At 46.2% G+C, this 27,838-nt stretch overlaps 1 protein-coding gene across 3 annotated transcripts in view; it reads left to right on the forward strand.

Annotated features, from left to right (window-relative positions):
- Positions 1-27,838, forward strand: part of zbtb46 (zinc finger and BTB domain containing 46) — a 63,302-nt gene that overhangs the window by 26,193 nt on the left and 9,271 nt on the right. For 2 of the 3 annotated variants that reach the window (XM_084365569.1, XM_084365570.1), the window contains exon 4: positions 20,499-20,780. In XM_084365569.1, coding sequence (XP_084221695.1) covers positions 20,499-20,780 — 282 coding nt within the window. Of the gene's footprint in view, positions 1-20,498; positions 20,781-25,542; positions 25,869-27,272; positions 27,316-27,436; positions 27,554-27,838 lie in introns of all 3 variants that reach the window. The other variant, XM_084365571.1, reaches the window with a different exon arrangement.

Below are 27,838 nucleotides of genomic sequence, written 5' to 3' on the forward strand. Positions count from 1 at the left end.
AAGTTCCATTATCACTGTGGTAACCAATCATTTCTCACCACCCACCAGCCATCTTTGTCATATGACCTCACATCCTGCTGGACATTATGGGCAGTCCACCAGCTAAAAGCCCCTTCTCCTACTCCACCACGCCATCGCACCACACCACACACACATTCGCACAATTTTTCACACTCATGCTGTCTGTCTTTTTCTCTCGCAGCACTCTCTCTCCCTCTCTCTCTCTCAGTTCTCAATACTGACACCTGCTCTATTTATAATTCTCTGGCTTTAAGAGAGCCATTTTGGACAGGAAGCTGCCCCCTCCCCACTCCCAACCGTGGCTTTTTTCCAAAACGTCAGCACCCCCCACTTCTCCACCTCCTGCCCCTGGAACAGGCCGGAGAAGAATTGCTAGGTGGAGAAGAAGAGGAGGAGTGTGTGTGTGTGTGTGTGTGTGTGTGTGTGTGTGTGTGGTGGGGGTTAAAGATTAGCTTATCCCACCCCGAGTGCACCTGGGTTGGGCCCATGTGTGTGTTCTAGTCAGCCACGGCCCACACACGTACTGTACACACTCACCCACTAACTTACACGCAAGTGTATAAACACATGCATTCATCACACCTGCACATGTTCTGTAAAGTGTGTGCACGGTCCTGCATTTCACTTCAAAAACCGTCTACACACATCTCTTGGCATTGATCGCTCAGGACTAAGAATCAGACTACCCAGAATGCATCCCGAACAGGATGTCCTGTTGGCACGGTGCAGAGTGGGTGGGTCAGGGGGTTTTTGTGGTTGAACATTCACAGCAGTACCCCCACAGTTAAATCCCCACCCTCACAAATCAACATACGCGCACGCTTTGAATCCGTCACTTACCCCACAAGTATTAATGCTTGAGGTTGTAGATCACACACAAAGTTATTCATTGTAAAGCTCTCTTCAATCTTGACGATACCTGAGGGGCTTTGGATCATTTCCCTTCACTTCCCTGCTCACTTTCAAAACACACTTTTCCTTTCTTACCAAGGATGGAATACTGTGTGGTTTAGCTTATTTCCATCTATTGTTTGTGTCTAAAAAAATCAACAATTATCACAAGCCTCGCTCACAAACACTGTTATTCAGCCATTAAACTATAATATGTTAGTCACTTAGAGGGTCTGAATGATAAGTGGGGAATTTATCAGCAGTCGTGGTGGGAAAATAAGCAGTTTTTTGTGTACCGAATGACTAGAATCCGCTCATTAAAGCAGACAAGTAAAAAAGATAAGTTCACCAAAGTGCACAGCCCCACTCAGTAAACTGAAACATGGCTCAGCTCAGTTCAGCTCACTAACTAGTCAACTGAGAACAGAGAATTTAGTTTGATAAAAATAACGTTTGCAAACAAACCTAAAGCCCTACTTTGTGGTCGACCAGTGGTTTTTTTCAGGGCTGATACAGATACCAATTATGAGTAAGCAAGGGGACTGGAAACCAATATTTGGAACAGATATACATTTAAAAATGAAAATATAATGTCAAAATTATAATTTTTTCATTATTATTGAGTACCTAACTCAAATGAACTCATTACACATGACACATTTATTTGATAACTTTAGTTACTTATTACTTTGTCAGTTCAGATAATTCAGTGTCGATTGACTGTAACCTTTGACCCATAACAAGTCAGATATTGTTGCAGGTGGGACATTAAGGTAGAGCACAATGTGGTGACTACAGACAAAGAATGCTGCATCAGAGCCAAAGTAGGGCATTTTTAAATACATTTATTTTATCTGCAATCCGACCAAAAAAAACAAAAGGCCAATGAGCTGAGAATATAGTCGTATGTAACAGTTTGCAAACTGAAAGCTGCTATAGCAAATGCCTACCCTGGTATGTACGGCATGTATATTTTAGCAACACCTAATTATCAGATCAAATATTTGGTACTACTTCCTGCTTGATACGTGAAAAGAGGGGTGGGGAGAGGGAGGGGCTTCAGTGTCTGTCTCACTCAGGGCACACGCTCACTGTGTAGTACCTTCAGTGAACGTGCTGAACATGCAGCGTTCACCCTATTTTTTCATAATGCAAGGCAGGTGTCCCCATGCATTGTAAACTACAAATATGCTCCTCTTTTTCAAAATAGTAATGTCATGTGTGCAGCACTGTGCCTCTTCCTGTGTGCAGTGTGGTTAAATGTTAGCCTATGCGTACAATATCACTCTGGATAATGTCATATATCTGGATTACAGTGCAAGATCAGCATGTGCGTTTGCCGTCTCGAACACAGCCCATTCAATGACAACAACACATGACACGAATCAATGAGTGAGTGTGTCCCTCTCACATTCACTCGTAACAGACTGCGAGCGCAACTCAACTGACTAATGAACGGATCCTTTCAGGAAGTGAATCAGTTCAGTTCGCTCACCCAAATAATTTGTTCTTTTAAACAAAACATTCACAAACAGCACGACATTTTGTGTTTTCTCCCGTTCTCTGTTGCTGGACACTTTGTCCAAGCGAGCGATTTTAAGTCTGACACTGTCGCCCCTCCCCTCTGAAACACCCCCCTCTGCTCTAATGTCAACAAATATTGATAGTGCAACATGAACAAAGTTGATATAAATGGACTTTGTCATCCCTCTCATTATTCTTTGTCTTGATTTGATTTCTGGGATAACCATGCATCCAGCGTTTGTAACTAGGGTTCCCACAATGCTGTGGGAGAAGTGTGTTGCCATGGAGTCAGTTAGGTACCTGTGTGCTACATATTTAGTCACATTTATTTGCCTATATTTGTTTACAGTTTGGAAACTTCCTTTTTGCGTGTGACTCGCTGGGTGATTGATCTGTTCAAGCAGCCAAACAATTGTCACAAGTATTCAAATAACTTTCTTGTGTAGTGGCAAGCTGTGATGACCTCTAATATTAAATAATAAATACAAATGATATTAAATTTGATCTAATAAAACATTCCTGTTGGTGTGTTTCCCTTTTGTTTTGAGCCAGGTCATAACACAAGCCAAAATGGTCGTGAACCTCTGATCTCAAGTTGTCACAGGAGGAGCTTGTTTACTGTAAACTGTGGCAGTCAGTGTCCTCTTGCAGCAGGAAATATAACTTTCTTGTGCCTTGTAGCCTCAGGGTGTTTTCACACCTGTAGTTTGGTACATTTGGTCCAGACTGAGAGAAAGAAATCGTGCATTGTTGCATTTTATTCTGGTTCGGTTTCTGTTCACACTACGTTTATATAAACAAAGCAAGGGGAGGAATATGAAGTTATACGGACTGACAGGACCTACGTGAGGGAACAAACTCCACAGCAGTTTATGCACCACTTTAATGCTTCCGAGGTGTGTATGAGCTATGTTCTCTGGAGTCACAAAGAGCTCACAAAGAAATAACTGATTATAACCATATTAGTATCACTAGACTGCTAATCTCATGGTATGAATAATGAATGATGAGAAAGAGGTGGAGACGGGACGAAAAGGAGGCCCGTCGTTCAGTAATGTGTACTGAGGGGTTACTGTCACACATGTTTTGATGGATTTAATGAACGTGCAGCCTACGACAAGTAGGATACAAGCAGTTTTAATAGCTTTTGGTTTATTAATCAGGGAGATACCTACGCTTACGTGCAGAATGTACGCGTTACCTTGAAATACAGGGCTTATAGGCTACAGATTGATAATAAGATTGCTTCCTGAACAATTCATGATTGTAATTTAGCTTTCGAAATCATTCTGAAATCCCGTATCTATTATCAGAAATCTGTCTGCTTTCACACCTCAAACAAACCGCACCAGAGCTCGCTCGGAAGCGGACCAGGGCCCACCTTTTCAAGCGATCTCGCTCCGGTTCTTTGGCCCACTTTGAGGTTCGATTGACGGCAAATGAAGCACACTTACCAGAAAAAACGCACCAGGGTACATTTTAACTGAACCCAACAGGTTAGAGGTGAAAGCACCCTAAAACCTTGCCAAGAATTGTTTTAAACCCACCTGCTTCTTTCAAAAAATCAAGGTAGTTTTTCATGGAATATCCTTTTTAGAAATAAAAACCACTGAGCGCTACACATGAGCGAGGCCTCCTCCTCCTCCTCCTCGTCTTCGGTGGGAGATCCATGACGAGGCTCCTCTTTTGGAGATACGAGATGGAGATATGATGTGATGCGAGCTAGGATGCCTCTCTCCTCTCTTCTCCAGTGATCTGATAGCCAGTAATGGGCCCTGTAGCCGTGAGCCTGGCAGCACTGCTCACTGTGGCTTATGTGTCACACTGTACCCAGCATTCACTAAGAGTTAGTCGAGCGCAAGCAGCCGGGATATTGAGCTTAGCAAAGTGTGTGTGTGAGAGAGACTGAGAGCGAGACAGATAGATACAGTGTCAGACTGATCGACAGGAAGAAGTAGAAACTGTAACTTTCCTGCAGAGTTTAAAAAAAAGTGCTTTACAGTAAAACCTGTGGCTGGACTCTGGGGCCCGTGTTTCTCTCTCATTTTCAGTCAACCTGAAGTTCCTCTTTCCCGGTCTGTTTATTTTAGAAAGGTGGCTTTGTTCTATTTACTGTACCCACTCCCTCGGCGGCCTCTACCCCCGTCAGACCAGTTAGAAAAGGGGAGAGACGAGGAAGAGGAGGAGGAGGGGGGGGAGAGAGAAGGAGGGGAGGAGGGGCGCATGATGTTTGGACAAACGGACAACCCGAACAGGATATAGAGGTCTACAGCCTGTGGGTGTGTCGGTTTGGCCGAGGCGCAGCTCGCACACACACACGCGCACACACACATGTACACACAATCGTGGGAGTGTTCCCGCTGGAGGGCAAAGTCTCCCTTCCTCTTACACATTCATTCTCTCCTTTTCCCTCCTTCCCTCCATTCCCCCTTTCCGCCGTCACACCCCTCCACACCTCCTTCCTTTAGACCTCTCTGTCTCCTTCATCCCTCATTCCTTCTCTTGTGACAAAAAAACCGCCCCTCCTCCTTTTGAAAAGAGGAAAAAAAGAAAGTGTTAAAGATACAGAAGAGTTGGCCAACAGCAATGAGAAACCAGGAGGGAGAGGCCAAAATCACCACAGGGGACAATTATGGCTTGGGCTGTGTACATACAAGAGCGTGTGTGTGTGTGTGTGTGTGTGTGTGTGTGTGCGTGTGTGCGTGTATGTGTGCGTGTGTGTGCTTCTTTTCGGGTTTGATAGTTGTAGAGGCGCTGAGACAGTCCTGGAAGCCACTATCTGTCCTTCACAACTATTTGTCCCCTCCTTCTCTCCTCTATCCCTCCTTCCCTCCGTCTGTTTGGACCTTCCTCACCATCCCGTCAATTCACGCTGTCACTTCTGTTTTGACTCATCTGCCGCGTGTGTGTGTGTGTGTGTGGGTGTGTGTGTGTGGTTTCACATTGAGTCTGTGGGCTTCAAATAAAGACAGGGCTGTGGGTCACACTTCCTTCTTGCGATGTGTGAGCTCCTGTTTGTTTGTTTGTTTGTTTGTTTAAAATCAGAACTTCCAGGTTGTGTTCAGGTGTAATGAGAAAGGAGTCACACACAGTGACGAACTTGTGGAAAAAGCTCCCCCCGGCCCTTCAGAACCTTTTAGATTCTTTTAGCAGCACCGACCTGTAGACACATTCAGCGACTAGCGGGTGAACACGGCGGAGAATTTAGCAACTTAAGAGCCAGATAGTTCAAAAGTAAGTGGAGTCCAAAAATAGAGCGAAGAGAGAGTGAATATCGGACTTAAATTCGCCAGGAAACCTGAAACACATTGTTTCGTATCTGGATATGTAAATATAGGCAACTATTTGCCACATCCACTTTAAATAACGAATAAATAACTTTAAAGTGAGAAACAGTTGACATGTAAACAAATATACACAAACACCATGGGAACTGTAGGTTTTTTTATTCAAATCATAGTCAGATCAAAATCAGCTTTTTTTGCCAAGTATGTTTACACATTCAAGGAATTTATGTCACAGAAATAGACATACAGTGAGGAACGTGGACAACAAGAGCTCAACTTTATTTATATAGCACTTTACACATAACACAGTTGATCCAAAGTGCTTTACGGCCCACAGAAGAAAACAAAAATAAAACATAAAGAGGCAAACACAAGAGAGGAAAAGGTAGTTAGTGCGAAGATACAATAATATCAATAAAATCAAAAATAACAGCAATACTGATTTATCATTACTGTTATTATAACAGCACTAATAAAGACAATAATTGTTGATAATATATTGCCACCATATCATAACAGCACCATTAACAGTGACAACAGCAGCAATGGCACATAGCCAAATAGAGCAGCCCTGAAGAGACAACAGAGGAATTACCTGGGCTGATAAGAACTAAACACAAGGTTTAAAGAACGATAAAGACCAAAGACATATGAATGGTCAGAGCTGTACTTCACAATAGCAGGTAGAAGAGGGTCGGTGCAGATTAAAATCACCAATGGCCAATAGTATAAAAGTATACACCATAAAAGTCTGTATATGTATAAAGTGGTGCAATGAAGCAATAGAAGTAGTTCGAAGACATCAATACTGAATGAATATGTGTACGTGGGGTGAATGGATTACACACATTATATGCTATGTATACATCATACGTAGGTTTAAAGAGCATACATTTACTTACATTTTATGCTTTTTGTACAGTAAACTTACAAAAACCCGACAGATCATATTCACTCTCCTGTATTGAGAACAACTTTCGTACCCAGTCTGGTAGTGACTTTCATTTTGCTCTATTCTGTCTGCATTATTTTAGAGTAAACACATTTCATCACATGGGAATTTAGAAATATTGGTATTATGTGAAAACAACGAGAAGTCTTGTTGATAATACTTATGACTCATTTTTGGATTTAGACTATGAATTATGCACAGTGAGCAGGATATACATATACTGTCAGTGATGCGTGTACGATGATATGAACAAATTCAAATGGAGCATTTAAGACTGTAAAAACATATAATAGAAGTAAGTGGATGTTTTGTTTTTACACTATATGACTGAAATCATTGTTAAAATCACAATGTGTTTAAATTCTTATCACAGCAGCTGCAGTAGAAATTCTCAGGAACATGATTCACGTTTCTAGCCAGCTAGCCAGGAAGTAATGCCAGGTCTTTGTCTCCTATATCCTCTGTTCGTCGTCTTTAAACATGATGCTAGTTTAACAAAAAGAGGCCAAACTCTCCTTTATTCCCTCAGCCCCCCTTCTCTCCCTCAACCCCTTTGCCCCAGATCACCTGCCTACCCACACTCCTCATTGTTTCCACCATCTTCCACCTCTCTCTTTTCAGCTCTTGCTTCCCTCACACACCAGCAGCAGCATGCAAAGAATAACTTCATCTGATCCGTTTGATATCCTTTCCACTACCTCTATCTCCCTCCTCTGCCCCCATCCCTCTTCCTCGTAATTCGGTATCTCTGAATCTAGCTTGCTTCAGGTGGGACCTCCCACAACAGGGCGACCCGTAGTTTTGGTATTAACAGTTACTCCCCAGTTGAGGATAGATGTGACCTGAGGGGGGGAAAAAAAACTTTAAGGGGCCCTCGTGTGAATTCAGAGTGAATGCGAGACAGCGCTTGAAGGTTGAGAAAAAGAGGGTGACAGAGTTTCTTCTAAGTGTGTGTGTGTGTGTGAGTGAGTGTGGGAAAGCATGTGAGATAGATAGAGAGGTAGAGAGAGACAGTGTGTGTGTGTTTGCATGTGTACATGGTGTAATTGTCTGTGACCCTGGCATTTTTTTTTGCTTTTCGTGGTTAGACTGTTTGGCCTTCCCATAGTCCCTCTGGCCTCAGAGACATCCAGCTTCAAGGTTTAAGTGTGTGTCTCCGTGTGTAGATGTACGTGTGTGTGTGTGATTGTGTGTGTTGTGAAGGAGAGGAGACAGGGAGCATTGGGGGTAAGAGGTGGATTTGATAGCGCAGGACACCCTCTCTCCGCCCTCTCCCCCTCCATACCCCTGTGTTCAGGCCTTGATAAGTGGAGCCGGAGTCTGTGGGGGTTAGGGATTCCTGTCTGGCACACAAACACACACATACACATAGAAATGCATGCACGCACACACACTGGGATCCGCCCGCTCTTACATTCCTGTGTCCGACTAAGGAAGCAGCCTAGCCGTCTTCCCCTCCACTCCCAAATTATCCCCTTCTCCTAAAGTCACTGCATACTTATCACACGCCTCTCTACCTCTCTCTTCCATTCTGACTCATGCATACCTCCTCTATCTAACGTGTTTTCGTCCTCGCTATGCTTCCACTGAGCTCTGTGCAAACAGCGCATCTAATCATCTGGTAGTACTGATTCGCAAAATGTTCTATTAGTGAAGAAGATCTGACATAATGTCACCTTGTTGCAGTGCAAACACAAGTTTGCGTATAATTTTCGTGGAGGTAGACGTAGAAGGACACCAGAAACTGCGTCGGCATTCGTTGCACAGACAGATATTTAAGAAAGAATTAAATCCAAAAACATAATTTCAGATATTTCTGCTGCGCGTCTGTCCTTCTGTCCCCGTGGGGTTTTTTTTTTGTTTGATCTTACACTGCTCAACCTTTTTCAATTTTTTGCTCATTGCCCAAACTCCTACATGTTCAACTTTTCCTCCTTTACCCCATCTCTCCCTTTCACCCTCTTAACCTTCTCTACCTCCCCTTTCACTGTCCTTCCCTCCCTCCCTCATCCTACTCCTCCCTCCCTTCCAGGGGTGTGTAACAGGGGTTAGGAAGGGGTCATGTGGTCTCACGCTGCCCTTCTCTCTAATGGCTTCTTAATGAGAGAGTCAGAGAGGGAGAGAGAGGAGCAGTTTTGAGAAGTGGGGTGAGATATCAGCAGCTCTGCTCAGGGCACTGACTTCTCTCTCTCTCTCGGTCTCTCTCTCTCTCTCTGTCTGTCTCTGTCTCTCTCTCTCTCTCTCTCTCTCTCTCTCTTTCTCTCTCTCTGTGCGTGCATGTGTGTGTCCATGTACTGTACGTGTGTGCACACGCCTGCACTATTTGACCGACCCCTCGGTCCATTTCGAGCCCTTTTCTGAGCTCTATGTTCCTCTCCGGGGAAAGAGGAAATGACACGTTTGTAGCTTTGAATAAGCGCCGGGGCTCATCACACGCACTGTCCACCGGCTCTGGCTGGCTCGGGGGTGGGTGGGAGATGTTGTGGAGGTGAGGGAGGAGGGGTGGGGCTGGGGCCCGCTCTTTAATTTGCACAGCTTCAGCTGATTTGATCATAAGCAATTAATCTCAATGGCTCAGCTAGGCTGCAGTGGGGGAAGAGAAGATGAACACAGTCCCACTATATGCACGCCTCCCTCGCTGTGGTTTTCCCCTCTGTCCGCACAGCGTGATTTCTGCTCTTACCTCTTATACTTGTATCATAGTCATAGAGGAAGCATGCTGTGGCTTTTGTTTTCTCTTGTCACTCATGGTTTCCCCCTGCAGAACAGTGGTTCCCTGAACAAATAATGGTTTTGCAGACAAATATCTCTCCAAAATGTGTGTTTGAAAAGGAAGTCACCCAAAATGAAAAAATTCAGTCCATACCTACTCACCTTCATGTAAATTGTGATGTTTTTCCAGCAAAACAGTTGTAGCATTCTCCTAAACAACTGAGGTAGATGGGGACTTGTTTTAAAATGTAGAAAAACATAAAATGGCTACATCCAGTGTAATCTGCAGTCCCTGGATGCCCTGAGATACCAAACTGATTTGAGAGTAAATTATTTATAACCTTTTTAAAGCTGAAATCTTGACCGTAGCTGCTAAACTAAAAGCGTTAGCGCACAGCATCTAAGGGTGCAGGAGCTTGACCATGCATCAAGGGTGTAAATATTCTTACACCCTGTAGTCTTTTCAAATCAGCTTGGTATCTCAGGACTTCATTCTTGCTGGATGAGCTGTATGGATCATTTTCAAGTTGTTTTTTTACATTTTTAAAACAAGTCCCCATCTACTTCCATTGTTTAAGAGAATGCTGCAATGCTGTTTTGCTGTGAAGCTTCAGAAATGTTTTGGGGAATATTAAACTTCCCCCAACTTTCTATCAGCATAGGAGAGAGTAGATAATGACTGAATTTTCATTTTTGGGTGCACTTGTCCTTTAATTAGTTTTTTAATGAATCACGTAGGGATTTGTAAAGTTTTAAAACAAGATATTTCAAACCCATAAAAACAAACTTGGATGTACATGATCAGTGCACACAATCAGCTGCAGTGCCAGAACTCTGATTTATGGAATAATCTGCGTCGAACTGCGTATATTTCCATGGCATCCTCACAGGCTGCTGAGAGGCTCGTGGAGTTGAGTGAGGTTCAACGTCCAGATCTGTCCTGCCTTGATCTTGACATTCATCCAACTTCTATCAGCTCAAGAGTGACACAGATCACCACTGATCCACTAACACTAAGCTCGCAGCTTGCACAGGTTTGGCTCCCTCATCCACGTCTCATCTGTCTCGTTTCCTTCCCCCGTTTAACCCTTCGCTCCGTTACCTCATTTTGACCCGCTGCGTCTGTGCGCGACAAACACTGCGACTTGTTCCTTCACTCTCCCTTTCTGTCCAGCCTGTCTGCCAGTTTTCCATCTCCCTCTATCTCCCTCGCCCTTGCTTTTCCTCTCCATGGCACCATCCTCCTCCCATGCTGAGGCCAGAGCTCTCTCCATTGTTGGAGGCAGGTTGCCAAGGATACAAGCACAGAGAGGCACAGTCTTAATGTTATAAGATGGGAGAGATGAGTGGGGAGAGGGGAGAGGGGCAATAGCTCTCGTACTCTCTGGTCACTGGGCGGCCTGACAACACACTAATGCTCTATAGAAAACACGAAACACCCAATGCTCCCCGCCCTGTGGAGGGAGCACAGTGACATCGACTGTTTGTGGAGGGACCTCTTGTGCTGTTCATCTGCTCTCTGCTTGCCTGGTGTGACTCGGGTGTGTTTGCGATGTACGTCTTCGTGTGTTGTCTTTTTGTACATTTGTCAGGCAGCCGCTTGATGGGGGGGCTCTTGAGCGGTTGGTCTGCACAGCATTTGTTCATCTTAACAAGACTGAAAGAGCCAAACAGTCAGAAGTGAAACATTTTTGAGGACGTTGGAGTTATTAGAGGTCTCATGCTGCACAACAAAGCGAGTCATCTATCTGTAAGTCTCATGCTCTTAAAGTGCAAGAATCTGCTGGTGCAGTGGGTCCAACTGATTCATTCCATGGTCATTTTTGGCATTTTGACACCACAGTGACACCACAGCGTGGTGGCATACAGGAAACAAGAGGAGAGAGAGGGGGATGTATCATTCAACAAGTGGAACCAAACCGGGGGCACTGAGGTTATGTGAAATGCGTCTTGTCCATTCGACTAACAGGTCACCCCAGACTGGAAATGTTTCCTGTATTGGGTCTGTTTACTCGGACATGTTCAACACATGCAACTAGCAACTTGAAGGTGCACTTCGCATGACAGTAGAAGGCTTGAAGTATTGTATGTATTATGCTCATTTTCTGTTTCATTATTTTATTTTGGGCTACTACTAGAATATGTTTACATGCTTTGGTGTTGTCACACTGTCCACAGCTGCAGCACTGTATCCCCCCTCTGTCTGAAATGCTCTGGTCTCTCAAAAGGCCCCGCCTCCTGAATACCCAGTCTCCTCTGATTGGTCAGCTCACACATGCCTGAGCCAGCACCGCTAACCACTACAGAGCAGCTGTGCTAAATCAGTTCTTAAGTGCCAAACTAGCCGCTAGGTATAAATTATGCAAATGTGTGACTCCGTGATGTAATGTGATGTCACAAAGAATTAAAGGCGAGACAACTGACGAGACATTTCAGGAACAGTGTCTTCTGTGGGAGAGAGGCGCTCCTGTTGGTGCAGACTTTGACCTTTTTCATTTTCAAGATCTTTTACATTCACAAGACAGTATATAAGATACTGAACGAAAGGACAAAAATGAAAAAGCACAACATGTCTCCTTTAAGATGGAGATATGCCAACCTGTTGCCAGGATAAATGTTGTTCTGCAAACCAGGGATATGTTGAAACTTTTCATTTCTTTGCGATCCATTTTCAATATATGATGCGACAACGTTGTGTTTATGGTCTGGTTAGGTTTAGGCACAAAATCCACTTGGTTCTGGTTAGGAAAAGATCATGTTTTGGCCTCGGCTGACCTTGTTCCGTCGCCACAAACAGGATGCAAAATTGCCCAGACGTGTTGTTAAAAATATCCAGTGGTTTCACGCCTACAAATGTTGACGTCAATAGTTTGACAGCCACATCGCCTCGCAGTCACACCAGCATCATACCATTCATCTCTTGACAAGATAAGAGCTCATATACATGTAATCTGAACATGACACGTATTGTAGAAATGTTGATATGACGTGTCATGTGAAATGTATGAATTTGAGTATCCGTGGTTTGCAGAAACGTAAAATGCAAACTGGGCTGAGACACTCAGTCGTGCATCTTGACTGAACAAATTCAAATTTCATGTGTCGTAGCATTTAGCTTCCTGTTCTCATTAATAGTTTAGTAATCCTCTCCAGAATGTCCAGCTGGAAATAAGTTGATTTTGCCAACTTTGACTGGTTGTTAAACTCGTCTAATTCATTTCCAGGGAGCAGTAAAGAAGTAATTATGGCTTGTTAGTTGCCTGGAGCTTGTGAGCTGGTCAGTGTGAGTCGGAGAGTGTGTTAACCCACACACCAATAACCCACAGGCTCTGTCCAGCATCCCCACCCAGAGTCTTTGTCGTTTCCTCCTCCACTTTCCATTATCCCTCCTCTCAACCTCTCTCTTTCTCTCCCACCTCACCCTTCAAATACGACCCTGGACAAGGCTGGACGGGGCTTTTGGGCACGTGCCCGCTCACCAGTTCCTCCCTTGTGCATAAAGCCAAGACATAACCTCTCTCTCTCTCTCTCTCTCCCTCCCAATCTCTCCATCTCTCTCTCTTTGCTTTTAGCACAAAGCCCTGCGTGTCTGCCTTCCTTCCCCACCCAGCATTCTTTCCCCATGCAGACCTCTCCCCCGCTCTCTTTCTCTCTCGCTGTTGACTTCCCTCCTACCCGCCAACTCGCTCAGCCTCACCCTACCTTTCATTAGCCCACTCTTTATCTCACACTCGGCTCGCTCCCCCCCCTCCCCACCCCCTTCCACTCTCCTATCTCGCCAGCTTTTTACACTCCCCGTACTCGCTCTCTTTTTCTCCCCCCTCAGTTGCTCCGGCTTTTGTTTCTGATACATCTTCATTTATTCCTCTCTCCCTCTCTTTCCCTGCTGACCCTATTATTTTTATATTCTCTCTCCTCTCTCTGCCATCACTCCCCCTCTCTCTCCTCTCTTTCTCTCTCTCGCTCTCTCTCTCTCTCTCTCTCTCTCTACCTCCCTCCCACTCCTCTCAGTCCCTCTAAGCTGCATTAACTCCCCAGATTACCTTGAGCCCTGCAATCCTCCATCCCCCACGCACTCACCGCTCCCTCTTTCCCTCCCTTCCTTCACTCATTCACTTGCTCACTCAGACTACGTCCGCACCAAGGCGGCTAATTTCGAAAAGGGACTCGTGACCACACTAGCATTTTCATGGTATTTTCACAGGGATCTCCATCCACGCAGAAAAGCGACAATTGGAAACTTGACGAATCTGTTCCTTGATGTCCTTTTTGCTGTGCATTGCTGCCAACATCTGGTAAACAGTGGCACAGACACAGCCAGGCTAAGTCCGTCACCTCTTGCTCTGCTTGATCACCTGATGTGTTCTAATACAGCAGGACAGGATATTTTTCTGCTTCTGTTGTCAGAATGAGCATAAAATAATAATTGGATCACCGGTCATGAAAGCAAACCGAATGTGCTGAGATGTCATGTTGTTTGATAGCGTGATATTGACATTTAAAATGAGAGGATTAAACACAAAGTTGAATGAAAGTCCACTTCCATTTAACCTTCTCTGTCACAGTGAAAACTGTCGTACAAAAGAGGAAGGTGTTGCAGACAGCTATGAGACTGGATGCAACGGTACAAAAACATCTTTTGAAAAATTGGTGCGCACTTATTTTCCAATTAGCGACAAGTCACATTCCCTTGCAGGCTTTCTAATCCACCTTTTCCACAACTTATGTGACTCTGTATTACACATACTAAAATGATTAAACTGGTTATGAAACGGTCTTTATTTAACATGCCTCTATATATATGACATACCTAAGCAAATGAGGCCATCGGTGAGAAGATCGGCTATTCTTACATCGTTTTCTTGTTGCGTGTCCCTGGGTCGGATTTAGAAAATTACTATTTTTTGATGGTGCTGAGGAAGAGTTGAGGTGTCTCACAGCCTGACGGAAAAAAGGCGCTCTGTAGTCAGGTGGTACGGCAATGGGTGCAGCTTGTGATGCCGCACAGCTGCAGAATGACTCAGCATAACATTTTATGTTGGCCTTGCTACTGAGCTATATCTGGCTGTTTGCTTATTATTTTGAAGACATCACTGGGGAATGTTGATAACTTCAGCTCCAGCTCAACAAAATTACTGTTATCAAGCAACGCACTCTGTTAGCAGTAGGATTACATGTAACCTAGGTGTATGACTGGTAAAGCTTGACTTTGTTTCACCATAGTCATATTAGGGTAATTTTTTTGTTTTGTTATGATGACCTGTTTATTGTCATTTTCAAAAGAAACAGTACAATACCAATACAAACAATATAGGAGGTAAACATGAATATGAGTACAATCATTTGTTAAATCGCAAATTCAAAACACATTAAAAATGGATAAATAAATGATAATTAAAGTAATCAGCAACATGAATGAAAAGAGACATTTGCATCCTGCAAAAAGAAAAACTTGCTGTGACTTCTATTCATCACCTCTCTGAGCAAAGACAGTGAACATCCTAGCTAGATTAAGATATTCATGACAGGAGGCAGTGAAGTTCAAACCACATTTGTCCAAAATCAAAACCACATCTGCCGCCGACAAAAAATGTAAGTCCTGTTCTGCTGCTATAAAAAAAAAAAGTGCACAATCCTGAGAAGGAAATGCCAGGAGGAGATTAAACGACTCACTACAGAAGATGTAGAGCAAATTGAAGAAGAGATATAGTGACTGACCAGTGCTAGCCAGCCTGGCAGTTAGCTCGTCAGCTAGCCTTCAAACTGGGGCCACTTTCTAGCGTGACCAGGCCTCTAGAAGCCTACAGTATATCCACCAGGCAGCAGATCAGCCTTGGTTGACATGTCAATATCTTCCAATTTTGCAAAGTGTGAATGTAAAAAAAAAACACGGTGCCAGGTTACGATATTGTTAATGAGACGGTAAGCCTGATGTGTGCAGCCCCTCCTGCACGCGTGTTTAATAGTATATCTCGGAGGTGCAGCGTACATGTTCCAGCACTCTCACATTGTTCTGATACTGCTTTTCCGAAATAAAGCTTCGTTTTAGGTGTCAGAAGCAGCAGCACAGTGTTGTCAGTGGGCCAAAACGTAGAGCAAAACGTGCATTTTCAAATTTAGCAGGCTTATACTGTAGACGCACTCTTCCACACTCACTCACCCCCACCGTCAATAGTCACCCATCCCTCCCCTCCTTCCCACAGCCTCTGTAACCTCCCCCTCACCTCTCCTCACTCCCCCTTCACTCACCCACCCACCCACACTCCATCACCCCACCGTCCACCTCTCACCCCACCACTCTTGCAATCGCTGTGCTCCTCTTCTCTTCTCTCCTCTCCTCTCCTCCCCTCCACCCACACTCTCTCTTTTCTCCGAGCCCCCAGCAGTACCACCATCACCACCAGCACCATCATCTCCCTCTCTCTCTCTCCTCCCTGTCTTTTACCACTCTCTTCCCTCCGTCCCTCCCTCCTCTAAAGCCTTCAGGCTCTGCTTGATTTATGCTTGCCCTCCCTATCCACACACACCCCACCACCACCACCACCACCACCACCACCACCACCCACCCTTCCCTATCTCTCCTAGAGGTTGTGGCCCGGCTAGTCCCTAAAAACAACAGAGAGAGAGAGCGAGCGAGAGAGAGGAAGACAGAGAGAAAGAGAGAGGGAGAGAGAATAACAACCTCTTTTACTTTCCATCCTCCCTCCTTTTTAACCCAGCATTTTTTTCATTCCCCTCTCCCACACTGCTTTTTAAATTGCCTCTGAATTCTTGAGCTGTTTTAGTGCCTCACTCCCCCTTCTCGGCTGAAATTACTTTTTTACCCTCTCAAACTCTGGCATGCTGAGGAAGCAAGTTCCACCTTCCCTCCCCTCTTTGTCCACTCCAGGACAAACACACACTAATCACATGTACAGTGTGCGGAGCTGTTTGTTGAAATAAAGGTGAAGGAGCGGGTTTGTCTGTTCTTGTTTGGAAACATGTCGCCGTAACGTCACGCAGACGGAGTCATGTGGCAGCGCGGCTCTTGTAGTGCCTTGTCCTCTTCAACCCCGGGCTGGACGAGCCATTAACCAGGCCGACTTGGGGCATGACTTCTTTCTGTGTCTTTCTCTGTCACACGCGCACACGCATGCACACACACAGACACACACACACAAAGATACACAGTGAGAGAGTCTTTCTCCTTTGTTTGCACACCCATACTCAAACATGCACACAAGCCCTACTTTCTTCTCTGACAGCTCTCTTGTGGTCGACAAGCCTCAGTAACTCGTTGCTTAACCACCCTGGACTTTTTTCTCTCCATTGTGTTTGGCTACTGTCTCTGTTGATTTGAAGGTGTGGTGTGTGTGTGTGTGTGTGTGTGTGTGTGCGTGTGTGTGTGAGTGACTGGAGGTGAGTGGAGTGTGTCCATCAATGGCCAGGTCGTGTGTGCGTACACAAGTAGAGTAATTTATGTTTATTCATCCATTTATTTATCAAAAACCTGCATTTTTTTTTTTATTTTTTTATAAATGGAAACTCCCTCACAGAACAGCGTTTGACTTCATTTAGAGGCGAAACACACGCACGCACGCACGCATGGACACACTCCTCGAGCACAATCAGAACAGAAGATCAGGGGTCAAACCGGGTCAGCTGACCCTTCCCTCCCTTTTCAGGCCTTCTCTCTCCTCCTCTTTGCTGCGTCAAAGTGCGCTCTCTAATAACACAACTCCCCTTTTGAAACACACATACATACACACACACACACACACACACACACACACTTCACTCAGATATACAGTGCAGCCTCCAACCACAGCACATAAAACTGTATCTTCTATCCATTAGCTGTAACTCTCTCAATGGATGATAAATGCAGTATCCCTCACGACACATTTGAAGTATAGTTCAACACACACATCTTTTATTCCGCGGCAAGTCTTATTCCGCCTTTGCCTTTTCCCACTCAAGCCCCCACATAGCTCGCAGCGTCGCTCACGCGCGCACACACACACACGCGAATGCAAACACACACACGAACAAAGAGAACCACCATTTCCACATATTTGTCTCTCCTTTTTAAAAGGGGGTTTTATTTAGCATAAATGTTGAAGCCAAGGGTGCCGGGCTACCATGGCAACCAAATTAAACGGAGTATCTCTTCAGAAAGCAGAAATCTAAATTATTCGGACTCTTTTATGAAGGGGAAAATGAAAATTCCCTTCACTGTACAGAGACCACTGCATTGTAAAGGCAGAAGAAAGGACTGGGGGAAAAAAGACGAGGAAAACGCTATTGTTTTTCGTGTCTGACCATGCAATTCAAAGCCATATTCCCCATGCTATTGAAATTCATAGGTTGTCTCATGACAACCGGTACGTTAACACTCAGCATATGTGCACAAAAGAATGATGTAACCGCTGTGTCTCTAAAACTCCAGATAAACCTATTGCCTTTGAAAGACACCACAATATGTGTGTCTACAAATCCTCAGCAAAACCCGGCGCACGTATGATGAAATCCATAAGCTGCGTGCATGGGATTAGGTGCGACTGTTTCTGGTGTGGTAAATGATTTTATCTGTCGGAACAGGATGAGGTTTAAGTAAGACACCAGCTATGCAGGGCCCGATAAAGCTTACATAAGTGAAGGGGGATTATGTGGTATATTCCCGATTATTTGGCGCAGAAGCCTGTTTGTGGTCAGCTGAATACCAATTTCTAATATCTCACGCATAGTCTGAGGTATGAATCCTCGGAGAGCGGGAGACTGTTTGTTGTCTGAGCGAGTCCTTCGCTAATGAGTAAAACACAGATATTAATTACACGCATTTTCAGGATTTTGACTGTCATGTGCGAGGAAATCGCAAAGCTTTCCCACAACTCTGCCACTGAATCTGCGGCGTGTGACTGAAGCATTGTTACTGTATGACTGTGAGGAGGGCGGACATGTTCCATCTGTGGATGCACGTGTCCAGGGGATGCTGGGAAAAGTGGTCAGGGGTCGTTCACTCGTCCAATGAACAGATGAGTGGAGGGAGATGGGGGTCAGAGGTGACCCTCTTTTCTCTCTCTCCCCTTCGCTTCCTCTCCTTCCATTTGTCTGCCTCTCCTTTCTCCATATACGTGCGCACGAGTGTGTGTCTTTGCGCGCGCGTATGTGTGTGTGTGTGTGTGTGTGTGTGCGTGTTTGTTGTTGGCCCACAGCAGATCTATGTTATTGATTGACTCCTGTGGCTGCTGGGCTGCCCACTGAAGGAGGGGGCAGAGCTCTAATGAATTCCTGCACCTCATGCCCCTTGCGCCAACCCCTACACCCCCACCTTAATTAACTTTGTGTGTGTGTGTTTGTGTGTGTGTGTGTGTGTGTGAGCGAGTGTGTTTGCAGCTGGGGCGTGGGTGTGCGTGGATGCGTGCGTGTGTGTTTTGTGTGTATCTTCCTCCACAGCTCAACACCCCCGCTTCTACACTCCCCTGCCTTTATTTCTCTTTCTCTCTCCGTCCGTGCCTCCTCTCTTCTTTCTTCATTCCTCCTACTTTATCTCCTCTTTTTATATCTTCCCTCTGCGAGCGGTTTGATGGCCGCTGATTATTTCGTATGTATGTCACTCTTATCTGCCGCGTCCCATCTCCGTCCCTCCGTCCTCAATATCTCACTCGCATCTCTACACCATACAGATCTTCGCCCGTACGCGCGGCCGTGCATACAGAGCGCGTATCCATCCATCTGGCCTGTGATCATTTATCTATACTGAGCATGAAAAATGACTGACGGTATGTGCCTGTGTGTGTGTGTGTGTGTGTGTGTGTGCGAGACAGAGTGGTCAACATTGACCCAGGAAGGCTGCGAAGAGGCTGCACACCCATCGGTATTCCAGACGTGGAGGCAAACTACTGTCTCTGTCACCTTGACTCCCCCTGCAGCAGATGAGCACCGGGCTGCACAGGGAACACTTAGCACTACCTGACTGTAGTTAAAATGGACAACAGGGCGATTTTGTTCTCTGGCTTCCATTGTGTTCCTCCACCCTCCTCTGTTCTCCGTGCCCCCGCATCACCCCTGTTTCTTGTCTCCACTTTGTTTATTCCCCATTAGCTTTAAGTGTGATTTCGGCTGTCACCGCATGCGCTTTGTGCGACGGTAGCCTTATATATTAGGATGTCAGAAGGTTTCTGTCCAGAACAATCACGCGTAATTATGCGCACACACCTCCCCTTAAGGCGACACACAAGTCTGCGTTAGCGCTCAGAAGTCGTGTTTGTTTTAGGTGTAGACAAGCCATTCTTTCAAAGTCTCTGAGCCTGTGATGTGCGTGGTGTGTATTTTTGTCTGCGTCTTTGTTAGAGAAAGCAACCTGTCATCAGTTAAATGTCAATTAGGAGGCAATGAATGTGTGTGTTTTTTTTTTTTGTGCCCGCGCTCGTGTGTGTTGAGCGAAGCTGTCGTCAGCAGTGTGGTCTGACAGTCTTGTAGATCTACAGTGGAACCTCCAGCGACATGTCTGCTGCTGACAGCTTCTCTACACACTCCGCTTTCAACGACGCTGACGGCTAAACACACTCACGCAGACATAGCGCGCGCACACACCACGTCTGTGTCTGCCTTTCTCTCTGTCTCCTTATGATCTCCCTGTATTTTTGTTGACTGGTGATGATGAGGTATGTTAGGGAGTTGAGGAGAGAGGGAGATGATTCAGAGCGGTGACGCGCTGGTAGTTGCTACCGAAAACACTGGGTGTAAGCGATGACTCGGCTGAGAGGAAAGAGTTGATTTTAATGTGATGTTTTTAGTGTATTTTTCACTCAAGCTGCTGTCACTGTCAGGTGAAATCTTTACATTGACAAAACCACAACTATTCAAGTACAATGTCAGGGTTTATTAGTTTGACCACCGTCCTCTTTTATCCGCTTTGACAAATCCGAGAGGGGCAGGATTTTCAGCCTATGGAGACGCATGTAATCCCTCAAATTAGTTTGAAACACTGCTGTGTGAAATGTTTTGTCCCTCACCACCTACTTCAATTCCTCCGCTTTAATTTGTGTTGTGTCACAAAAACATTTTGGCGATGGCTGCAGAGGGACAGTAGAGTCTAACCCACGCTCTCTTACTTCATCTCTCTTCAGGGGCAGACGTGACCGAACCCAACAGCTCAGACAGCCGCGGCGAGCGCCTCGACTTCTTCCTCAAACAGGAAGAGGCTCTAACCACAGAGCCCAGCTACCTGGGGCCCAACGAATCAGAGGAGGCCGGGGGAGGAGCAGGGGGCGGAGCGATCTCATCCGTAGCCAATCTGAAGGCGGCGCTGATGAGTAAGAACAGCCTGCTGTCGCTGCGGGCTGAGATGATGGGAGATGATAACCCCTTGCTGTATGAGTACCTGCCCAAAGGAGCACACTCCCTGTCTTGTAAGTCACTATTTACTAACAGTGTGCTCACACTGATTGTTACGCACACACTCACACACTCACACCCAGCCAGCCACACGCTTCATCATGACTTCCAACACAAACTGCTTCGACTCTACTAGTGTATTTTTGAGTACCTGCTCATGTGGTCACCTGTGAGACATAAAACATACAGGCTTGACCGCTTTTGACATGAGTATCCTCTTCCTCTGCAGAGTATTTTCCCTCATCAGCCACTGTATTTGGATTAACTCTGAATGCATGTGTGTGCGTGTGCGTGTGTGTGTGGTGCCACTTGAGTGTGTAAAAGGTTTGTGTGGCGATGCCAGAGATGACTAGTCAGCGGTGACTCAGTGAGAGAACATTTTGCTGGGATCGCTCTCGCTGTCGTGAGAAAATTTGTTTGGTTTTATGTGACAGTTTCTTTGTGCCTATCAGTGGGTCCACGGCTGCATTTCACAGCAGCAAAATAACACAACAGAACTGCAGCAACTGTTCACATATTATTGACTTCACTGTACTTCAGCACCGATAACGACCGAGCAATTTGCTCCACTCGTCGACGGCACAAACCTCCGCATCCTGTGGAAAGCACCTTCAAAATAAGTGGAGTTCTGAAAATTGTGTCCCTAAAACATGTGATGATCAAATGTGATGATTGCAAATAACAATAGAAATTTAACCTTTATTCGAGTTTATTTTTTTGTGATTTTGCACGTGTGTTTGTGAATATTTCGATGCTCGAGTGTGTTAAGCCATCAACGACTGCTCTGCCCTTTTTGACTGTCTGAATATTTCACCACGTAAGAAGTAAAACAACTCTTTTTTTCCACTTGCTCCTTTAGAATGAGCCATTTTCTGATCATGATAATATCAAAAATCCTTGTTTGTGCTTAATTTGCCCACGTTAACAAGAGATTTCTTCTGCGTTCGCTCAGTTTTTTTTTTTGCCTTCAGTGAGGGTGTTAAACTGTCAGTGTGTCTACATGTGTGTGTGTGCCAGCGTGAGCGTATATTTGCTCGAGTCCATGTCCGCGTGGGCACATTTGTGTCTGTGTGTGTGTGTGTGCGCAATTCGTGTGTTTGTGTTTCTTTGCTTTTACCGGCTAGTAATTGGATCTTTTGTCCTGAGTTCTGCCTGTTTTTGTGAGCGGAAGAAAAGCAAAGGAAGGGTACAACTCGGAGCATAGTCGCGCCTTTTGAGCTGAGCCCCACTCACCTACAAAATAAAAGACGGGGCCGAGACTGAATAGAGCAAAACGCACGTTCGCGGTTGCACATTCGCGCTCGCGAACGCACGTCACATCACATCACCCCTTTTGTGCAAGTGTTAAGTGTGTGGGATTGAGATGTTTCTGTTGGCTTAAAGAGCGGAATCAGATGCTGTCACAGCACAGATAGACAGCCTCACAAGCTCCAGAAAGGAGAAGAGAGGCTTTTTGATACGTGCTCACGCTGCACAGATACACCCAGCCTTGACTATATGAATAGGAAATTTAGAGAATTCAGAGAATGTTAATCGTTTGCTCTCTGCATAGTGAAAAAAACGCACGTTGAATGACTCTTATAGCTGTGTTTCAGCCGTCACCAAGGAGGTGGTTTTTGGTTAGCCGAACCCTATTTTGAATTCTCTACACAATAGGGGTTGGGGAAATGGGCTTGTCGAGATGGCCAACAAGCTCCCCTCCCTCCCCGGGTCTGTCCCTGTGTCTAAATGAGGACAGAAGATAAACAAACACTGTACCTCAGATTACTGGGCGGAGGATAAGTCTGCATGGTTTGACAGATCGCTGCTCCCTGCCTCCCTCCCTTCCTCCATTCAGCCCTGTTTCCCCCTCCTCCCTGCTTCTCCTTCACCCCTGCTTAACATCCTTCCTGTCCTTTTCTCCCTCCTGTACTCCCCCTCACGCCATCCATCCCTCCCTCCCTTCATCCATTTCTCCTTCACCCCTCCTTAACACTCATCCCTCACACTCTTCCTCGCTCCCTCCCATTCTGGCCGGCTCCTGCAGCTCCTCCTTATTTGTCTCACTCCTGTCTCTTTCCCCCTCTTTTACTTCAGCTGTGGAGCATCAAAGTATGTTGGTTTAAAATCCTGGGAAAGTATTGATCTAGGCCGAGAGGAGGTAGAGCAAGGTCACCTGGCCCAATTCAAGGGAGACCACTGGGTATCAGCAAAAGGCCTCGACTTAGAGCTTCCGTCTCCTCCCTCCCTCCCTCCCTGCCTCCCTCCCTCTCTCTCTCCGTCTTCCTCTGTCTCTCGTTCTCTCGTTTCTGTATAATTGACTCCTTAATAAAACATGTTTCTCCTAAAGATTCATACATCCAAAATCAGCCCAAACTGAGAATCGATGTCACAGTTTAACCACTGAATGCCTCTCTCTCACGTTGCATTCTGGTCCGGCCCTCACCTTATTGACAGGGCTCGCGATTCGAATGCGAGGCTACATCCGCGTCCTCCTATCGTGTCGAATGCCAAAATACAGTGGAACCGGTCTGTATGTCAATCAGCCTCCTGAATCCAATTAAGATCATTGGGATTTGGCCCCGCTACCCCCTTTGTGCGTCAGGCAATCAATGCCAGACAATGGATTTTGCCGGACCATCCCTGTGCAGTGCGCACCTGTCCACACTGCCATAGCAAACCGGCTATAAAGAACATCCAATTAAGTATAGGGATCATACTGACATTATTGAACTTTTCTCTTCACTGGCGGCTCTCATCACTTCACATCTACCATTGAAAAGTGACTCACACCGTATTGTACTGTAGCTCCTAGTGGCTCTATAGCTACTCTCCACAGGTTTTATGATCTTTGTGACACACATTTTGTCGATCTGTCGGTTTTTTAAACTATTTTAGGCTGTATCGTGATACGCAATATACATCTCGATATTGTGAAATCTCCTTAAAGGCGCTTCATAAACGCTAGGACTGAGCGACAAAATTAAGTATCACAATATTTGTGACCACCTTGATATTCAAGTTGTGACAATATTGTGGGTTTGACTATGAAGGAAAATATTAAGACAATGAGATTTCTGATAAATACTTAAATATTGCAATGTACATGTAATGACAAAGTGGGCAAGTATCAGGACAAGTAGAACAGTCTGTAAAACAAAAAATTACATTCACTGTAATGCAGCTGTAAGAACCAGGAAAAGACACCATTCCACGATGTAACGATATCCAAAATCACGATAAAGATATAATATTGATTTATCACTCAGCCTTGCTCCACTTTTAGAATTGCTTTCCCTCTCTCCCCTCCCTCCATCATATTTTTTTAAAGAATGAAAGTGGAATAAAACCGCTAACGGGGCCTTTTCACCAAGCGGCCTTGGAGAACACCAATCCTGTCTGACTATTTCCTCCAAACAGACTTACCAAGTTTTAGTTGATTAGCTATTGGCAATCGGTCAATCACCTTACAGTAATTGCTTCCCTGAAGCCAAAACAGACCTAATTGTTCTTGACCGCATTCTGACGGCAGGTGGAGGAGAGGACGCGGTGATTCAGTCTCTCTGCCTTTGTGTATTTTTCTTCTTTCTGTCTCTTTTTTACTCTTGTCGCTGTGCACTGAGTCAGCCTGCTGTTATTTGTGTTCTTTACAGCCTGCTAGACATGGCTGCAATATTAAACTCAGTGTGACAAGATTGCAAAAAATTACACTCGTATGTTGGAATCCGTCAGGAAGAGACTGTTTAACCCAGTCGACATAGTTGTTGGGTGGGGGGGTGTTTCCGCAGCCAGAACAGCATTTGCTAATGAGCGGCTCCGTTTCACCTGTAGCTCATCACTTTACTCTCTGTCTCCATTTCCCTCTGAGTGTTGTTCCTCCCGTCACTGGTGGGATCGGGGGGGAAGAGGAGATGGGGAGTGAAGCATTTGTGTGTGTTCTCAGTAAGTGGGAGTGGGGAGTGTCGGGCGCGGTAGTTTAACATTCCAGGAATCCGTCCATGGTCGAGCCTCATGGTTGTGTGATTCTGTCCGTTGTGCAGAGGAGGGCAATGAATGGCTAACCCACTGCATATCTCTGGAGACATTCCCCAAAAAACTGCCCACACTCGCACATACTCATGTACGCACACACACACACCAAGGAGAATAACCTGCACATTAAACTTTGATTCACAAGAAAACGAGATGCACCCCGAGTGGCAGCGAGTGTTGATATTAATGCAGCAGAAAAGGAGCCTCTGTGTGAATAGTAATGGAGAGTGAAAGAAGAAATTTGAAATTCTTTATCCAGCGTGCCTTAACTTGTTGCTGGTAAACATCCTACATGGTCGATGCAGTCGTCCTTTACCCTGCGTGCACAAAAAGTCTTCACTTGAGCTGCAAGATGGCTCCTCTCCAAAACAATCTCCCTCCACGCTCCAGAGGATCCTCGAGCCTTCTCCTTATATGCATTTTACTCGCTCACACAGCACATGCACACACTCTCTCACACAAAACATACACACACACGCTGCCATCCTCTGCGCACGCATGTGGGTGGAAGGAGAAGGAGAGCAGAGGAGCGAAAGAAAAAGAGAGAGAAAGAGAGAAGCCCTAACCCTTTCCCCTCGGCTGGTGGAAAGTGAAACTTCAGAGTTTTTCTTCCTCCCCCTCTCCATAGTGTTTGATAGTGTAGCACTGGCAGCCTCTGTGTGCCCCCCTGCCCACTCTCTCCCGTTGTGTTCTGGTGGCCAGCTGCTAGCAGAGTTGCAGTTGTACGTGAGTGGGTGGGTGAGACTCGTTTCCTGTGCTCCTCAGGGCTCCGCTCCAACAACTACTGCAGCACGCTCCGGCCAGGGGCCACGGGGGCCACTATTCATAACAAACAGGGGGCTGGCTCCTCTCCTCCTCCTCCTCCTCCTCTTCCTCTTCTTCTTCCTCATCTTCCACCATCACCACCACTACCGCCATCATCAACATCAGCATACTGCCCACCCACTCCACCCACGCCACTGCACCCCTCTGAGCCTTGGCCCCTGGAGTCCCCCGGTCTGCGGGCTGGGGCACCCCCACTGCGCTCAGAAGGGTTGGACATGGAAGTGGAAGAGGCCCCCGAGGGCCCGGAGCCCTCCACCCTGCCTGAGGTAAGCGCACAGAGCCTGGCTCATCTCCAGGGCGGAGGCTGTTCTCTGGGTAGCGCTTCTCCAGTCAGATAAAAGTTTGTGCGAGTGAGTGGAGAGAAGCATCCAGGGGGCAGCTTCACCCTGTTTTCTGCACACACACCGAGGGGGGTTGAGGTGGTGGAGAATAGAAAATGACCAGCGCTATGGAGGGAGGGTGGGGCAGGGTTCAGTGGAGATTAATGGGGTATTTTTTTACACGCATCTCTCAACCCCTCTCTGTGTGGATTTCCTTCAACACTGGAAAACGCTGTTTTCTTTCCCTGTCTTTCTTTTTCTTTTTCCGTGTTTGCCTTCTCTTCCTTTCAGATTTCCAGTTCTTCACTCTTCATCAAATATTTTTTAATATAGCTAGACCTCGAATTCACCGTCGTGCCAGGAGTCTTTGAGCGGCATTAGCTGCAAAGGTAGTTTGTAGTGGTTACATTAGAGATGACACATCTAGTCACAATGCCAGCGTGTGCTTCGAGATGGCAGATAACGGGCAAGGCAGTGAGATGAGACTGAGTAGAATCAATACAAGTAGACAATGAGAGGTTTGCTCTCGCAGCCCAGGAAATTGTTTGTTCTGTTCGGTGTGTGTGTGTGTGTGTGTGTGTGTGTGTGTGTGTGTGAGTGTGGGCGTGTGTGTGAGCATGGCAGTGTGAGCATGTGTGGATGTGAGTTTCGTGCCAGTCCGTGTGTGTTTGGTGGTGGTGGTGGTGGTGGTGAGCGTTTAAGGAGCAGCATTTGATTTCAGTGGACCTGCCTCCCAACAAGCCTCCCTATCTCTACGGACAAGCCATCTGTTTGCCCAGTGCATGGTGTTCTGTTCTTAGAGAGGAGGAGGAGGAGGAGGAGGAGGAGGAGGAGGAGGTGGTGGAGTGGAAGGGCAGTGTAAGAAATGGGTGGGGGTGAAGGAATTGCGCGGAGTGGATGGAGGGAAGATTAGAGTGTAGATGGGATGTAGATGAGAGAAGAGAGAGGGGACAGGTGTTTGGTGCACCTTGCTGACACCCCGGGGGGTGGGGGTGAGGGTGGGGGTTGAGTGTATACGTGTCAGGAGGATGATATTATGAAGACTGTAGATCAACCTAACGGCTCATTCTGTGTCTCATAGGACAGCATCCAGGAGCTGTCAGCTATTTACATGACGTTTTCTGTGTTTGCTTGCTAATCTCTAACCATTTTTTTGTGTCTTTACATCACTCTGATCTGTTGTTTCTCTTCTGTTCTGTTTTCATGCCTGTGTTTCTCTCACACGTGTGAAAAAAAAAGGTTGTCTTCGCAGCTTGTCTCACCTGCCTGCCTCCTGCATGCCCAGACATTTCCATACAGCCTGTACAGATGTGTGTGTGTGTGACATAACTGGGTGTTTTGTGCTTACAGGAGAGCGAGAAAGACAAAGACGACGCGAGAGAATACGGCACAGGTATGGCTTTGGCTTTAAAGGTTGTCACGCCTAGATAAGTTAACAGAGAGTACCTTTTGCACCTTATCTATTTCTCTCACTTCCACTCTCACTCTCCTTCTCACTGTCTCGGCCTTGGAAGGTGACCAGTCTCCTGTCGAGAGGGATCAGATGGGCGAAGAGGGCTGTGCTGGTGGCTTGACTGTGCCTGCGTCAGTGTCCGTGGCTGGCAGAGGGACTAAAGGGCTGAGGGGACTGGGCGAAGAGGTTGGGTCAGGGAAAAGGTTCCTGCCAGAGCCCGGTGCCTGGCCATCACAGGGGTTCGCCTGCTCCCTGTGCAAACGGCTGTTCAGCAGCCTGGAGCATCTCAGGGAACACGAGTACCGCCACACCCTCTCTCTGATGGCCTTGTCCCTGGACTGGCCGAGCATGCAGGGCCCGCACCGCCAACCCGTCCAGCCCCATCACCAACCGCAATCCCAGCCTCTCCACCTCCACCAGTCTCTCTACCGCCCCGCAGTGGCCGAGCCCACGCCGGCGCGCT

This window comes from Pagrus pagrus (assembly GCF_965226575.1).
Source record: "Pagrus pagrus genome assembly, chromosome: 11".
NCBI lineage: Eukaryota > Metazoa > Chordata > Actinopteri > Spariformes > Sparidae > Pagrus > Pagrus pagrus.